The sequence below is a fragment of the Garra rufa genome, chromosome 19 (assembly GCF_049309525.1).
Source record: "Garra rufa chromosome 19, GarRuf1.0, whole genome shotgun sequence".
Classification (NCBI taxonomy): Eukaryota; Metazoa; Chordata; class Actinopteri; order Cypriniformes; family Cyprinidae; genus Garra; species Garra rufa.
Genome location: NC_133379.1, coordinates 16,081,761 through 16,098,419, shown reverse-complemented (window position 1 = coordinate 16,098,419; position 16,659 = coordinate 16,081,761). Strand labels below are relative to the sequence as shown.

The 16,659-nt window shown below is 37.4% G+C and overlaps 1 protein-coding gene across 1 annotated transcript in view; it reads right to left on the bottom strand.

Annotated features, from left to right (window-relative positions):
* adamts2a (ADAM metallopeptidase with thrombospondin type 1 motif, 2a) overlaps positions 1–8,579 on the bottom strand; it is a 93,757-nt gene extending 85,178 nt beyond the window's left edge. The window contains exons 1-2 of the mRNA XM_073824144.1: positions 8,404–8,579; positions 6,406–6,821 (exon numbers count right to left, since the gene is read on the bottom strand). Of these exons, the coding sequence (XP_073680245.1) occupies positions 6,406–6,821; positions 8,404–8,488 (501 nt within the window). The 5' untranslated portion in view covers positions 8,489–8,579. The remainder of the gene's footprint in view (positions 1–6,405; positions 6,822–8,403) is intronic.
* Between the last annotated feature and the right edge of the window lie 8,080 nt (positions 8,580–16,659).

The window sequence follows — 16,659 nt, the reverse complement described above, 5'->3', positions numbered from 1 at the left end:
CTCACCCCCTTGTCATCCAAGATGTTCATGTCTTTCTTTCTTCAGTTTCTTCAGAAATTGTTTTTGAGACAAACATTTCAGGAATACTCTCCATATAGTAGACTTCTATGGTGCCCCCGAGTTTGAACTTCCAAAATGCAGTTTAAATGCAGCGTCAAAGGGCTCTAAACAATTAATATACTTTTTTAACTTCAAATGCTCGTCTTGTCTAGCTCTGCGTGTACTCTGTGTATTCCTGTTCAAGACAGAGTATGTCAAAAAACTCCCATCTCATTTTCTCATTCAACTTCAAAATCGTCCTACAACACTGTAGAATTACCGACCAAGTGTTTACAAAGTGAACGTGCAAACACGATCAAAAGCCTTTTACAAAAAAAGGTAAAACAGTGATGTGGGGCGATTTTGAAGTTGGAGGAGAAAATAAGATGGGAGTTTTTTTGACATAACTGTCTTGAACTAGAATACACAAAGAGTTTAAAAGTTAAAAAGTGTATAAATTGTCTTTTTTGTTAAGAAAATAATGTATCGTTTCAATAAATAAGACCCTTCTTCTTTGGCTTGTATCGTTTAGAGCCCTTTGAAGCTGCATTTAAACTGTTCAAACTCACGGGTACCATAGAAGTCCACTATATGGAGAGGAATCCTGAAATGTTTTCCTCAAACAACATTATTTCTTTACGACTGAAGAAAGAAAGACATGAACATCTTGGATGGAAGTGAACTTCTCATTTAATAATGCCTCTATGACCTTTTTGGATCTTCTAAAATTTGGTTTCCTGGACTTTTGTGGAAGTTTCTTTAATATCTTGTTTTGATTTTTTTTTTCAATTTCTTGCTCTTAAAATTATTTATCCTCCTTTAATTTCAGAGATTCAGATATAAATCAGAGATTTATAGGCTGACTTACCAGAACTGTGTAAACACTGTAATATTTTTTTTTGGTACTTCAGAAATTTTGCTGTTTTTATTTGAGCGAACAACATTCGATGGATGTGAGTTAGGGGTGGGACTACTTTTATTTGGGAAGCCTGTTAACTGGAAGTTGCAACTGACTTTACTTTTAGTATTGCAATGTACTGTATATATTGGAGTGTAAACCAAATGTTAAATATAGGGCAGGGTCTGATTTTAGCTTACCTCCTAACCATCTCTACCTCACAGCAGACTGACAGTTGGAAGGGAGTGGATAAGGATGTTCTGCCCAAGCAATCAAACTCATGTCACTAGAGAAGCAAAATTTTAGATTTTGACTAAATACAATTATTTTATTTATTTATTTATTTATTTATTTGTGGATTAACTTTGTTCACCGTAAGGCTTTGATTTCATGCAGACTTTAAGGCCTGCTCACACCAAGATAAAAAAAAATTATAAAGACAACCATAATGATAACTATATTATCATCCACACCAATAGATGTTAACGTTGCAAGATTTGTAGTTACACTGTCAGCTGCATTAAATGCTCAAAGTCGGGTGGATTCTGTTTGGCTGTCATGGTTTCTTATTGTTTGTCTGCATGAAAAAAAAAAGTGTTCTGAAAGTGCATGCAGTAATGTTCCCTTTGCGCCATTATTTTGTAGCTGTGATGAGGACTTCTCTCATATAATAAAAACGATTATTAAAAAATCTTGGTTATAGTTCCTTGTGTGAATGTCCCTTAGAAAATTGCTATTCCGTACGGTGCCATAGTGGTTACACACGTCAACGTTCAGCTATTCGGATACCCTGGTTTTAATTGTAACACATGAAAAACAAAGCCAAATGGTCATTATGTTTATGGACCATCTGGCTGACAAGGGGTTGAGACACAAACTATGTCCGAATTCTGAAAAAAGAGCATAAAGCCACATCTAAATCAGATGTTTTTTACATCCTACTGGAAGACATTTTTGAAGGCAGCAGAGATAATAGTCTGCAATATCCAACAAAGCACTCATTCTTTACAGTCATAACTGAGAAAAAATGGTTAATATAGAGCGCAAACAAAAATGGTTTAAATGAGTCACTGACGCCAATGCCAATAACAAATTTTGGTACCAATTACAGACCATTACAAAAGGTTTGTGAGATTATGCAATTGTGCAAATAAAAACACAATTACAACAATTGTACAACAATTACCTCCCTACAGCTGTTCAAAATATTTAGTTTAGTTTCAAAAAGAATGCTTATAAAGAGCCTAAAGGAATGGTCTTATAACGCCAACTGCATGTAGTTTTGAATCTGCACCCCCAGCAGACAGAGGTTAAGAGTTTTGCTCAAGGGCAAAAGGGGTGTGGCCACAGGAAGTGAAAGAAATTCTTAGTTCAACTCTAAACAAACACATCCTGATGGTCTTGCTTAGAAAATTGTGGGCAGGTGTTAGGCCTAAACTTAGCAAGAATGTAGATTTCCAGGATCAGGATGGAGCCCTCCTGACAATATAGGTGGAATTTAGGGGTGACGGGGCCAATAGCTTTTTAAATAATAATGCCAAAATGACATGCACATGGTCAAATTATTTCTCGGTCATGAGGACAAAAATATATATTTTTCAGTAAAAAATCAGGCAAAACTTTTCAATGGCTGGTAAGAAGTATTCCAAATTTAAATGTCAACATTTCCATTAAAACAAACCCCACTGCCAAATCTTTGTCCTGAGGACAAAAGTACGGTCATCCTTTGCTCCTGACTTAGGTCTACCACATTTATAAGTAAAAGCAGAATTTGGACATATACAATACAAATATCCATATCTGTTAGTTAAGAAAGGTCAGTGTATCTTAATCTCCATAAAATCTATTCTAGCCCTTGGAATTACATAATTCTGTACTCTTATTATGTAAGAATTAGCCATGTGTGTTTGTGCGTGTCCATGTGGGAGGTTCAGACATTAAATATGAATGGAATTGAATATGCAGTCTGCATCAAAACCAGTTAGATTCTGAGATTTGAATGTGTCACTGAGTGTAATATTTTAACAATTTTGCATTGGCTGTTCAATCTGACGACTAGAATTTGCTAATAAAGAATACCGCCTACTGATGGTTTAGTTGCACTTATTTGCATAAACATTTGATAAAGGAATTATGCAAATAACATCCAACTTATTGTTGAACGAACTTTGCAGAACTTGTGGCGGATACAGCAGACTACCGCAATCTGACATAGTTTACTGGAACTTCACAACTGTGATTCAGACACCTGAATTGACTCTTTTATATGATGAAAATGTGCTTGATTGTACCATTTGACTATTTATATAGTGGTTCTCCTTTTTTTAAACTGTTGTTTGATGAATTGCTGCTGCCATGATCAATGGAAAATGGACATAATGACATCTCTTTTTAATAAAATTCTGTTTACTGGCTACTTTCCTCTGGCAATAACAGCGGTGTTAACTGAACATGGCAATTATTGCTTAACTTTGTAAAGAGAAAGTTTTTATGCTGAAATAACATGCAAAATTGGCAAAACTTTAGTGAAACCGCCCCTGAGTATGCAGGAAAAAAATTGTCTAAGAATAAAACAATTACCGGAAAAAAGCGGATCTGCTGAATTAGACTGCATTTAGCTTAAGGGAAGGGAAGTTCGCCCAAATGCAACATTAAATTCCTTTTATTCTTTTATGAGGATCTAAAAAGGTGACTGTTTCCCTTCAGATTCCGTCTCCGGAGTGACAACCCCGTGGGTTAAATGGAATAATCCAGAAATCCACTCTACATCGACTAAAAGCCATACCCTGCTCTCCTGTGGTGCTGTACGTGTCTGTGAGTTCACTGCGGGGCTACTGTTACCCCGCCTCTCAGCCTGCAGTGACGGAGGCGCAGGGGCTTGTACTTGTGAGGTCACTCCAGAGTGTTTTCCGATGCTGCCCAGACATGCTTTAAACTCCACGTGTTCCAGGCGCAGAAATGTAACACCCTCCGCGTGAGGAACGACACAAAGTTACAAGTACAGACAGTGGAGGGCTAGTGTATCCATCACTGAGGCTGAGGCCTAAAAGAGACCAAAATAAGCTGCTCCCTCTATTCTGAAAGCCAGGATCTGTTCAATCTATCATCATTTTGTTAATTTCAGGATTTTCTGTGCCCAGTGAACATAAAAGCCTTAAAGGGATATTCCACCCAAATATGAGGGAGCATAAACATTGCCTGAAATGTGAATACACTTGGCAACTTTTTGAGCAATGTTGCCGAGTGATGTTGCTTGAGTGCTTTCCCACTGAGAATGGGCAATACAGTTCTGTCTGGATACTTTACATCAGTTGTCGGCCTTGTGTCTCACCTGGTTTCCCACTAATGGCAACACTGCTCAAAAAGTTGGCTTGTTTTCCATCGCCTTTAAGTCCATGTCTTTGGGTACACTCTAAACACTTTAAAAGGTTCTTCACAGCGATGCCATAGAAGAACCATTTTTGGTTCCACAAAGAACCATTCAGTCAAAGGTTCTTCAAAGAACCATCTCTTTCTAACCTTTTTATAATCTGAAGAACTTTCGCAACAAAGAACCCTTTGTGAAACAGAAAGGTTGTTCAGATGTTAAAGGTTCTTTATGGAACCATTTAGACAAAAGCAGACTTTGAGCATATTTCAAAATCATAAAATGTCAACTGGATCACCATAATGACCAGTTCCACACGATATGAAGTGAAGCCATTAAGAACAGTCAATTTATGTTCTTAGATGAGAGACAGTTGGTAACATAGCCATGTTTAAGAACCCAAGCTGAACTGCGCTTGAATAAAGAATCGCTTTTTTCAGCTCATCTCTACCACATTCAAACCATCATAGGGCAGGGGAATTCTTTCAATTTCATCCAAGATATAAACACATGAATAATATCTATGTCGATCTCGAATTCATGGACAACTGCTAAGGCCGAATAGCTTTTTCAAGGGCGATTTGTGAGGAGAAATGTTTGACGGAGAAGAATGGTAGCAAATACTTTACGTTGTCCCTCTGTGATGTTATTTGATTTATAAACACAATGTACAGCACACGCCTGCAGTGTTTTTTGGGATGTCAATAAGTTGTGACTGGCAGGCTTCTTTCAATAGCCTTAACCATGCCAGTCAGCACTCAAGCACGCACAGAAACCCGGCAGGAAGGACCTCTGGCGGACATCCAATATAAAAGCAGTTCTTACATTCAATAGCAAGTTGCTAAATAGCCTTTTCAACACAGCGGTTAAGACAGCAATCAACTGATCTGAATCATTCCAACCTTGAAGCTTTCACTTAAAAGACATTGCTCTGTTTGTACATGAGTAATTGCCATTAAAGTCCGTGATGAAGAAAAGGATTTTTTTTATTTAAAAAACATTCCTTAGGAATGTACTCTTCGTATTCAAACTGGTTTCTGTCATTTTCAACAAAATTTTAGATATAATGACTAAAAGTGCAATGTCATGCAACCATCAAATAAAAAAGTCCACATTTTTCTTGAATACATGCTAGTATAATCATAATTATTATTTTCAGAGAAGCTTTTAAATTTTTTTTCAAGGTAAAAACTATTTTGTTTTCCTGCAAAAATCATGAATTACTTATTTGTAATAACAACTTTATAATTCATTTAACTTATTTATGTTTATAAAAACCATGCATTAAGAATCAGGGGCTGAAAACTTTTGGAATTTGAAGATTAGGGTCAATTTTATTTATTTTGTCTTCCAGGAAACATGTAACTATCTTCTGTAATCTCTGAGGAGCAGTACTAAATGAAAAAAAAATATGAGATTTAGGCAAAATAAGAAAAATCGACACATCTCAATTCTGTTCAAAAGTTTTCACTCCCCAGCTCTAAATACATGGGTTTTCTTTCAGAAGCATCAGTGAACATTTGAACTTTCTGTAATAGTTGCATATGAGTCCCTCAGTTTTCCTCAGTGTGAAAAGATGGATCTCAAAATCATACGTTCATTGTTGGAAAGTGTTCAAATACACAAAAATGCTGGAAAACCAAAGAATTTGTGGGACCTGAAGAATTTTTCTGAAGAACAGCAGGCAGTTTAACTGTTCAGGACAAACAAGGGACTCATAAACAACTAACACTAAACAAAAAAAAATATAGCTGTGGAGCATTCAACTAAAAAAACGGTATTAGAAATCAAGGGGATGTAAACTTTTAAACAGGGTAATTTTTATAATTTCAAACATTATTTTCTCTTGTGGACTATATGTAAACATCTTTTATGTGAAATATCTTATTCAGGTCAGTACATGCGTTTTGATTATGATCCCTCTTATTTTGGACATTTTAAAGATTCTGAAAGGGGGGTGTAAACTTTTGACTTCAACGGTATATATATTTAAAATGTATGTAAAAGTGTGAATTGCATTTTTAATGTTTTAAAACCCCTAACCCACATTCCAGTTGATAAACATTATGCAGTAATGCTTTATATATGATAGATAACTTACCAGGCCATCACAATTGCTGATAGCCACCGATGCATCCTGCACATTGGTAACATAACCCACATATAAACAGTCACTGGGCAGCAAGGGCTCAGAGTGCGTTTGGTTATCGTCCTCAAGCCACTCCACTTTGGCTCCAGGGGCCACGAGCCTGGAATTTAGCTTGAGGCGAAGGTGAAACTCCTGTCCGAAAACAGTGACATTATAAAAGAGTGTCTCCTTGTGCCTCAGGTGGTCCTGCTCTGAGTTCGTCTCCTCATTGGTCTCTCCATGCTGGTTGGCCTGCCTCCTCCTGCGCCGGTGGGACCCCTGCCCACTCAACCGGCTGGCAGAGACGGCGTGGGAGAGGAAGCGTCCGTCTGCATCCACGCTCACCGGCCTCACTAGCCCGTACTCCCTCAGGACATGCTGCAGGGAATCTGCCAGGGGCACACACACAGTTACACACACATTCGAATGTGCACGCACACGCACGCAAACACAAAGTCAATAGCTTTCACAGTGCACACCAGAAGCTTCCAGCAACAGTCAAAACTCCATCAAATCTCCAATCAGCTGCAAGACTTACATTATGCAGGCAGTGCAGCTGTCCAAACACAGACAATATTTGAAATGACATCTTTAAAAAGTTACAGATGTAACTGTAATAAGAGTTTTCTTATTAAAAGTAAGAAAGAACTATGGAAACTATGGAAAGTGCATTGGATTAAAGGGGGTAAGTTGTGTCATCTTTTGCTTAAATTGTCCTCTAGGGAAGGAGAAATGAGACACATTATGTAAACCTAAGTTATCTAACTTCATTTCAGGATATCTTCTATTGCCTTTATCAGAGGGACAGAGAAAAAGTGGTTTTACAAAGCAAAACAAAACAAAACAAACAAACAAACAAACAAACAAAAAAACATTATACAAGCCCTATGTCACATCAAAAGGCAAGTTAGGTGAATGCCTGATCAATTTAGATTTTAGTTAAAACATTCGAAGTTTTTATTTAACAATTTATCCTACATTATTCTAACACATCCATTAATCAGCCATTAATTAAAATTAAATCTGAAATAAAGTACTAGTTAAAATGGTTAAAGTTTACAAAAATATCCTCTATTGAACTGAACAAACTCTGACCATTGCGATTACAAAAAAATATGAAATGATGACTTTTATTACTATTCGGTGATACAACTTACCCCAAAGCATCTGACACACCCCACAGAAAAAAAAATTAAATTGGCAATTTTCCAAAATGTATAGAATTTCCAGATATGCATACATTTTCCTTGAGTGTACACCTGCCATATAGAACATTCATATCTATATGGTCACAGGACAAGAGCTGCCCAATTTTTATGGATTAAGGGGGCGACACATCTTACCCTGTTCTCCCAAATAATGTGCCATGCATTCCTATCATACTGATGAGAGAAGCAGCAACACATTTGGCTGCTCTGTTTATGCATCCTATGCATAAGTGTCCTTCACTTCATCAGGAAAGAGCCGCTTACAGCAAAGTCAACACTGTAATATGATTTGTCTTTTCTAATTTGACAGTAAAATAATGTGCATGGCTCTTCTGTATAATTTACTCTCCAGTGTACTCATCTTGACAGTAATGTCGGCATTTTGCGACAGTTATCAAGCAGGAGACACTAGATCCATCAGCTGTTTTACATTATTGACAGGTCGCATGGATTTTTGCGCTTCCTTTGAGTTTCACAATCAAATGTAATCAAATGAATATACTATATGAGGACGTTCTTTTTACTGTAACAAAAGTTAGAGATGTTCCAGTTTAGATGCTATGAAAACTTCCAGACACTCAAATTCAATGAAAACGTCGCTGACAGTACAATTCTTTTACTCTTAAAACTCATTCATCTCTATAAAAGTACAAGTTGCTGAAACATGGAAACTGAGTTGCTGCTTCATAACGCTGGACATCTGAACGGATCCGTATCTCCTGCATAAAGTAACCGTGCTGACAATAAAAACATCTCCACGTACCTATACTGTTGGCGATGTAAAGAGTATCCGCGTGCTGAAAGTGAAGAAAAATAATGAAGAATGCACATCCAGGAGTAACATCCATGGCAGGTCCGCGGAGAGGGGAGAGCGCACGGGCGAAAGGCGGACTTTGAGATCTCAGATAAGCGATCCAGCAGCGAACGCTGCCCCCTCCTTCCCCCCTCCCCTTCCAGACTGACTGCAAAGTGCACTGGGGAAGATAGGCTCTCATTCTCACCCTCCCTGTCCAACCCCTTCTCCTCCTTCATAGTCCACAAGCGTGAATGCAGATCCTCTCGTGACAACAGAAGACCACCAGCGTGATCGTTCTTCTCAGCAACATAAACAGGGAACAACAGTCTTATGGTTCTTGTGATGCACTGCTATAAATGGTATAGCCTACTCACTCTTTAGAGTCAGAATAAAGTTTATTTGTCTAAAAAGTTTAATAAGTTCAATAGATACACCCAATAACCGTGTAGTAGACAGTATAGCGATACGAGGTGAAGAATATGGGGGTACAGTATATCAATAAATTTATGCAATATAAAAAAATGTTTTAAAATTAAAATAGTGTATTATTTGAGTATTGTATTAAACTTTTTCCTCCCTGAGGTTTCACACACAAAGAAATGAATCACTGTATACTCACACTAGAAGGCAATCAAATCAGTCTTCTAGATTAAAAAAAAAATCTACATGGAGCGGGTCGCCCCCTCACGGGCACCGCCATGTTTACATCACATGACCAAATTGACTTAAAATAATAATTATTATTATTTATAATTATTATTATTACGTTTGCTTACAAATTATATTAATAATAGTGTTTTTGTGTACATAATATATGTATGTGTACTGTGTATATTTATTATGTATATATAAATACACACACTTGCATGCATATTTAAGAAAAATGTTATGTTTATATATTAAATATGTTTATATATAATATAAATTATGAATGTAAATATATAAATGTAAATATTTTCAAAGTATGTACTGTATGTGTGTGTCTTTATATATACACAAAAAATATACAGTACACAATACACACACATATGCTCACAAAAACGTTTATTTTGGATGTGATTAATCACGGATGTAGTCACTAAGCAAGCAACTAATTAAATATTTGATTCATATTTATATTGTTTGCCAAAAAAAGTGATAATAACAACTTGGTACATGGTCATAAATTAAGAAACTGATGGTGTACTTACGGCATCTACTGGCGAAACTAACCAGCCAAACTCTGACCCATTGATTTGTTTAGCATTTCAGAAGGTAAATAAATAATTAAGGCGTTCATTTCCTATTAAGAAATTTTAGAATGAGAAAGTAAGTACTAGCAATTCACACTTGTCATGGAAACAGTAACATTACATTCATGGAGAAACTAAATGCTCTTTTGTGGCTGAGCTTTTAGATGGCATCTTGTAGAAATAATTCCTAATTTTCCCCCTCTATTTCTTCTAACTGAAAATGAGTGCATCTGTCATGGTATTTTTAATATCATACATAATATTCTTCTACAGGACCACACAGCCGTTGGAGAAGACGCATCCTGCTCTGTTATGAAGTTAGTGGATTATTGAAATAAATCACCTGGTGAGATTGGATGCTGGGTTCTTGGAAAAAGAATATCTAATGCATCTCTGTGGCGCAGGAGGAAATGGATCATGTGCCATCTATCTGTCAGCAACTTTACTTCTCCAACCACCTCTGTGGGGTAAAGGCTTTAAAAGAACAATGACAGGCCTTCAGCGTATTTTAAAGAATGCTAACATGCAAGGACCCATAGAGCTTTACACAATGGATACAAACAACCAGTGGTAACCATTTAAAATGTGATTGTGTAAACAGCTTTTTCCAATCATTTTTCCACTGACTACAGAGATACCCTGAGTTACCAAAATATTTTGGAACACAAAAGCAGATGCCAAGCAGAATGTTCACGCTGCTCTACAACAAAAGTGGGCTGTCAAGATCCAAAACAGAAAAAAAAAAATAATGCAATAAATAAAATTACACTGTAAAAAATGTACTGTATAAATATGAAGGACTTATTACAGGACATTATCTGTATTTACTTTTTACATTTATTTATTTATTTTTTTTTTTACTTGTTTTTGTACTTTAGTGTGTTAGGGTTAGTGGAAAATCCATGAAATTACTGGATAATGTCCTGACAGAAAATTACCTGAACTTAAAGGGATACACCCAAAAATGAAATTCCATCATAATTCACTCACCCCGTATGAGTTTAAATTTCCTTTGCAATAGTGATGCGCGGGTCGGGGTTTTTTTCAACCCGCGGGTCCCGCAATTATGAAATTATTTGGCCCGCCCCAGCCCGCCCCGCAGTACTGTGTCTATTTTTACAACCCGCCCCGCCCCGCACCCGCGACAATTAAATAGACATACTATGCATTGTAATGCAAATGAAAACCGAAAGTGCTTTTCGCCCTTTAAACTGGCAACAATACTGTACGATTATGAATATGAACCATAAATCAAATCATATTAATAACAAGATAATCAGTGGTGTAACGTTAGTAGTGACGGAAGAAATGTGGGTATATATGCTTCATTTATGAATATCGGTTTGAACTTTCTATTTGAACGCATTCGTTTACTGGATCCTTGGACTGAAAGGTTTAAAGGTTCACTGGTTTAAGGAAGTTCTGATCATGAAAATCTGCTTCTTTTTATTTGTAAGATATTGTGTTCGTTATTATGTACTGTTTAAAATGACTAGGGTGCAGGACGCAGCGGGCGCAATACATTTCAAAGCAAGCCGGCGCCACAGTCCTGACTACATCATTGCTGTCTTTATTGTGTGTTTTTAGCGAATATTTACATTCATTCACATATGACTGGATGTGGTTGACTGTCATGATTTTGGCTAATGCAGGATAATGCGCATCAGAGGAGATTTAAATACGCATAGCACCAGGCCAGCAGAGCTGAATGTGAGTTCGCTTGATGCGCTTGTGGCTGGCAGCGGGAGCTGCTTGGCGCTTTCGTGACGTGACGTGTTGATAACCTTATTAAAGAACTTAATAAAATATGAAAATAGATATTCCCAAATATGTAATATAGGCTATAGGGGATTGCACGCAACATACATTGATTTTTTTAAATTTTATTTTGTTTTTAATGACCCGCCCCAACCCGCCCCGCAAATAAAGTGACAGTTTCTTTACCCGCCCCAACCCGACCCGCGGGTTACCCGCGGGGCCCGCGGGTTATGAGACGACCCGCGCATCACTACTTTGCAAACCACAAAAGAAGATCTTTTCAAGAATGTTGATAACAAGTTTTGGTAGCCATTGACTTCCAGTGTATGGACATTTTAAAGATTAACTGAATGAATTCTAAAAAAAAAATATGAATGAAGTCTACATTAAAGGAACACTCCACTTTTTTGGAAAAAAGCTAATTCTCCAACTCCCCCCAAGTTAACAAGTTGAGTTTTACAGTTTTGAAATCCATCCAGCCGTTCTCCTGTTCTGGCGATATCACTTTTAGCATAGCTTAGCATAGATCATTGAATCCTATTAGACCAATAGCATCGCGTTAAAAAATGACCAACGTGTTTCGGTATTTGTCCTATTTAAAACTTGACTCTTCTGTAGTTATATTGTGTACTGAGACCGGCGGAAAATGTAAAGATGCGATTTTCTAGGCCGATAAGATTAGGAACTACACTCCCATTCCGGTGTAATAGTCAAGGAAGTCGTAATATGGACGCAGCAAGTGGAGTAATATCACGCAGCGCCTGAAATTAGTTCCCAGCTAGGTAACTTGCAACAAAGAATGCTCCCTGTGCATGCAGTTGTTCACGTTGTGATGTGTGATATTACTGCGCCTGCTTCGGCCATGTTACGGCAGCAAACTTCCTTGACTATTACGCCGGAATGGGAGTGCAGTACCTAATCACATCTTTACATTTTCTGCCGGTCTTAGTACACAATATAACTGCAGAAGAGTCAAGTTTTAAATAGGACAAATACCAAAACTCGTTGGTAATTTTTGAACGTGATGCTATTGGTCTAATTGGATTCAATGATCTATGCTAAGCTATGCTAAAAGTGATATCGCCAGAACAGGAGAACGGCTGAATGGATTTCAAAACGGTAAAAATCAACTTATTAACTTGGGGGGAGTTGGAGAATTAGCCTATTTCCAAAAAAAGTGGTGTGTTCCTTTAAGTAATCCTGTATCAAAAAAATAAATAAATAAAATGCCATTCTTTATAAAATTATACATTATCATGAGATCAATAACAGACCAAATTGTGTATCAATGATACTCTCGAATTCAAAAGCCATCAACTGAAAATATAAATTCATACATACACTTTGCCCCATGCTTACATACTTTTGACTATGCAATTTATGCTATGTCACACACAATAATGAACTGTTATTTGCACTATATTCACAAGATAATTTTACTATTTACTTACTTGTTTATGAAAAGCATTTTGAATCAGATAAGACTGTAAAAAAACAGCACACTACGAAACTATAAGCTCAGTTAGCAAAAGTCAGCTGTGGTTAACTTTATGACATAATTGCAGAGACCTCAGATTGTGGGATTTTAAGTGCAGAGGAGGAGAAGACGGGGTTTCTGAAAGGGACGACACTAGGGCAGCTGGGACACCGTCCATTTCTCATGCTTCCCTGACTGAGGTAAAAGATTGAGGTTGTCACTGTGGTTAAGGCAGACGACAGTTTAATCGAACCTCTACATTCCAGCTCCATTGCTCAGCCAGATGGGTCATGCTATCATGCTTTATGCAAGGCAATCAACTTTCTGCCTATCTTGTAGCTGGCATCCAGAATGTAAACATTCTGCATGTAAAACTGTACGGTAAGCCTTTTTTATAGCAAAAAATGATTTTAAAGCTGCTAAAAGTGCTATTTATATTTATGGGGAAGGTCATACCCTGGGAATAGTTGAGAGTTTTGTTGTTTGAACTTGTATGATGGGGTCAGACAAGGAAAGGCTACTTGAGTTTTTAGTTCACTGAACTGAAAGAAGTTGCAAAAGAGTGAATGTGAAAGCAGATGGTCATGTATATTAATCCTTGTCTAAATAACACCCTTAGAGGCAATCTGCGAAAGGAATATTTTCTCAAAGCATTTTTTTTTTCAAATCGGAATACCTCTATGGATAACTAGCACAAATTAATATGTTTTGCCAACATTCTTCATTATATATAGGAATATAAATTTTCATTTAATGGAAGAGAGCAGCTTGAACATTCTTATAATATTCTTCTACATATACATATATATAAAGAAGAATCTTTATGCTGCTCTCTTCCATGAATGGAAATGGATGGGGCTCCTAAATTCAAACTTAAATTATATTTAATTTAATTTAATATATATATGTATATAATACATGCAACACAAAAGGCATTTTTTAAATAGAAAATTTCATTTGCAAACACAATATTGTCAGGCAACAATAGACTATTGCTATTCCTACCCATTTACTGCCCACTATGGACAAAAAGATGAGTCAGCAAACTTCATGTAATAGAGCCTGAAGGGAAAAACCAATAGATGCATACTGCAGCTAAACACAACCTTTAGATTCATAAACCAACAGATACATACTGCAGCTAAAGCCTAAACATGTCCAGCCATGAACCATCCAAAGTCCTTGAGATGTACTGGCTATTTAATTCGCATTACAGCCGACGATACTATCACACACCACATGTGCAACAACATGTCCTAATGCATGTATCACACTGTTTGAATTCCTCTCCTGTTCCGGTACACCCGGCCAAATCCACCATATGATTCACTCATGTGGATCCGGGAAGAGGACGACACTTCAGCAAGCTGACAGATATGCTGTCTTATTTAGCCTTTGGTTTTAATCGGAGACTGCACAGAGAGGGCCCACAGCTGGCAGTTGTAAGTCCTAGAGGGACTTGTTACTGGTTAGTGGCTGTAAAAGAGAGTTGGATCTATGTTGCCGTCACTGCTGGCTCTCAAACGAACCACGGCCGAGCCAGTGTGTCCCGCCAGAACGTGTGTTTCACATTTGTTCCTCCGCTCCCTCTCTCCCCTCTCCTCCTGAAACTCCTTCCGCACAAACTCATGTCACGTGACCTGCTGGGTTAAACGACTGCTGCTGAGCAGACACATGGATTACATGAACGTACACTTAAAGGCATACAAGCGCAGAGATGCGAGTACTGACAAGATACTTAGTTCGTAGTTCACCCCAAAATGAAACTCCTGTCAACATTTATTCACCCTCATGTCATTCTAAAGCCATTCTTTGTGGAAAACAAAAGGAAGTGTTGTGAAGAATGTTCATGCTGCTCTCTTCCATAGAATAAAATTGGGCAGGACTCTGAAATAAACCTTTTGAGGGCATACAGTCATGTAATACATCTGTCCTCATATCTTATGAAGAAAAAATCTTTAAAAGAAAAATGTAATATTTATTATATACATCCGAGAGCTTTCTGACTCTGCATAGACAGCAATGTAATTACCACGTTCAAAGCCCAGAAAAGTAGTAAGGACATTGATAAAATAAGTCCATGTGACAGTGGTTCAACTGTAAAAATTGTTGTATTTTTGATGTCACATAGACTATTTTATCAATTTCCTTACTACCTTTCTGGGCATTGAATGTGGTAATTACAATGCTGTCTATGCAGGTGTCACACCAGGCCAGCAGGGGGAGCCCTGTCCCTCACTGACTGTTGCTGCTCCCTCTGCTGCTTCGGTGGTTACTTCCTGTTTGTCACGAATTGAGCCTCCGTCGCCCTAGGATCACAAACTCTTGCACTACACTTCATGGACTTCAGCCCCCACAAGCCACTGCACCCATCACTGCTCACACCTGCAGCTCATTCACACACACCTGCAGCTCATCACATGGACTGCATAAAAGCATGCTCTGCACACACTCACACCGCAAAGTATTGCGTTTCTCCTGCGAACCTTACCAAGCGTGTTTCCCAGTTTCCTGGTCTCTGTGTTATTCCTGGTTTTGTTTTCTAGTTTCAGTCTTAGTTTTAGTTTAGCCTTGTGTTGTTGGTTTGTTTCATTTGTGTTCCTTTTACTCTGACTGCCCATTTGGTTTCTGACCCACGCCTGTTTTTTGGACTACTCTCTGGATTATCCTCGTTGTTATTGTTTGCTGGTGTTTGACCCTGTCTGTTTGACCACGTCTTCTAATAAAGCCTGCGTTTGGATCCACGCGTCAGTCTCCAGACCTCCTTCGTTACAGCAGGGTCACAAAGCTCTCAGATTTCATCAAAAATATCTTAATTTGTGTTCCAAAGATGAACAAAGGTCTTACAGGTTTGGAATGACATGAGGGTGAGTAATTGATGACAGAATTATCATTTTTGGGTAAACTTTCTTTTTAATACCATTTAAAAAACGGATGTCTGTCAAAATAACTCAAACAGTAAACAGCTTGAGTGATTTTTGATTTACTCTTAATATATATGTGACCCTGGACCACAAAACCAGTCATAAGGGTCACTTTTATGAAATTGAGATTTATACATCTGCTAAATAAAAAGCTTTCCATTGATGTATGGTTTGTTAGGGCAATGTTTGGCCGAGATACAATATTTGAAAATCCGAAGAAAAAAAAATTGAAAAATTAAAAAAAAAAAAAAATCACCTTGAAAGTTGTCCAATTGAACAAAGCAATGCATATTACTAATCAAAAATTAAAATTAGGTTTTGCTATATTTATGGTAAGAAATTTACAAAATATCTTCATGGAACATACATTTATTTTTGGCTATTGCTACAAATATACCTGTGCTACTTAAAGGAGTAGTTCACTTCCAGAACAAAGATTTACAGGTAATGTATTCACCCCCTTGTCATCCAAGATGTTCTTTAGTCGTAAAGAAATTTTTTTTTTTTTTTTTTTTAAGGAAAACATTTCAGGATTTCTCTCCATATAATGGACTTCTATAGTGCCCCCGAGTTTGAACTTCCAAAATGCAATTTAATTGCAGCTTCAAGGGGCTTTAAACAATCCCAGCCAAGAAAGAAGGGTCTTATCTAGCGAAACGATCGGTTATTTTATATAGTTCACTCATCACTCATCTTATCTAGCCCTGCATGTATTCTGTGTATTCAGGTTCAAGACAGTTAGGGTATGTCATAAAACTCCCATCTCATTTTCTTACATCGCTGTTCTCTCTTTTTTTGTAAAGGGCGTTTGACCTTCTTTGCATGTTCACTT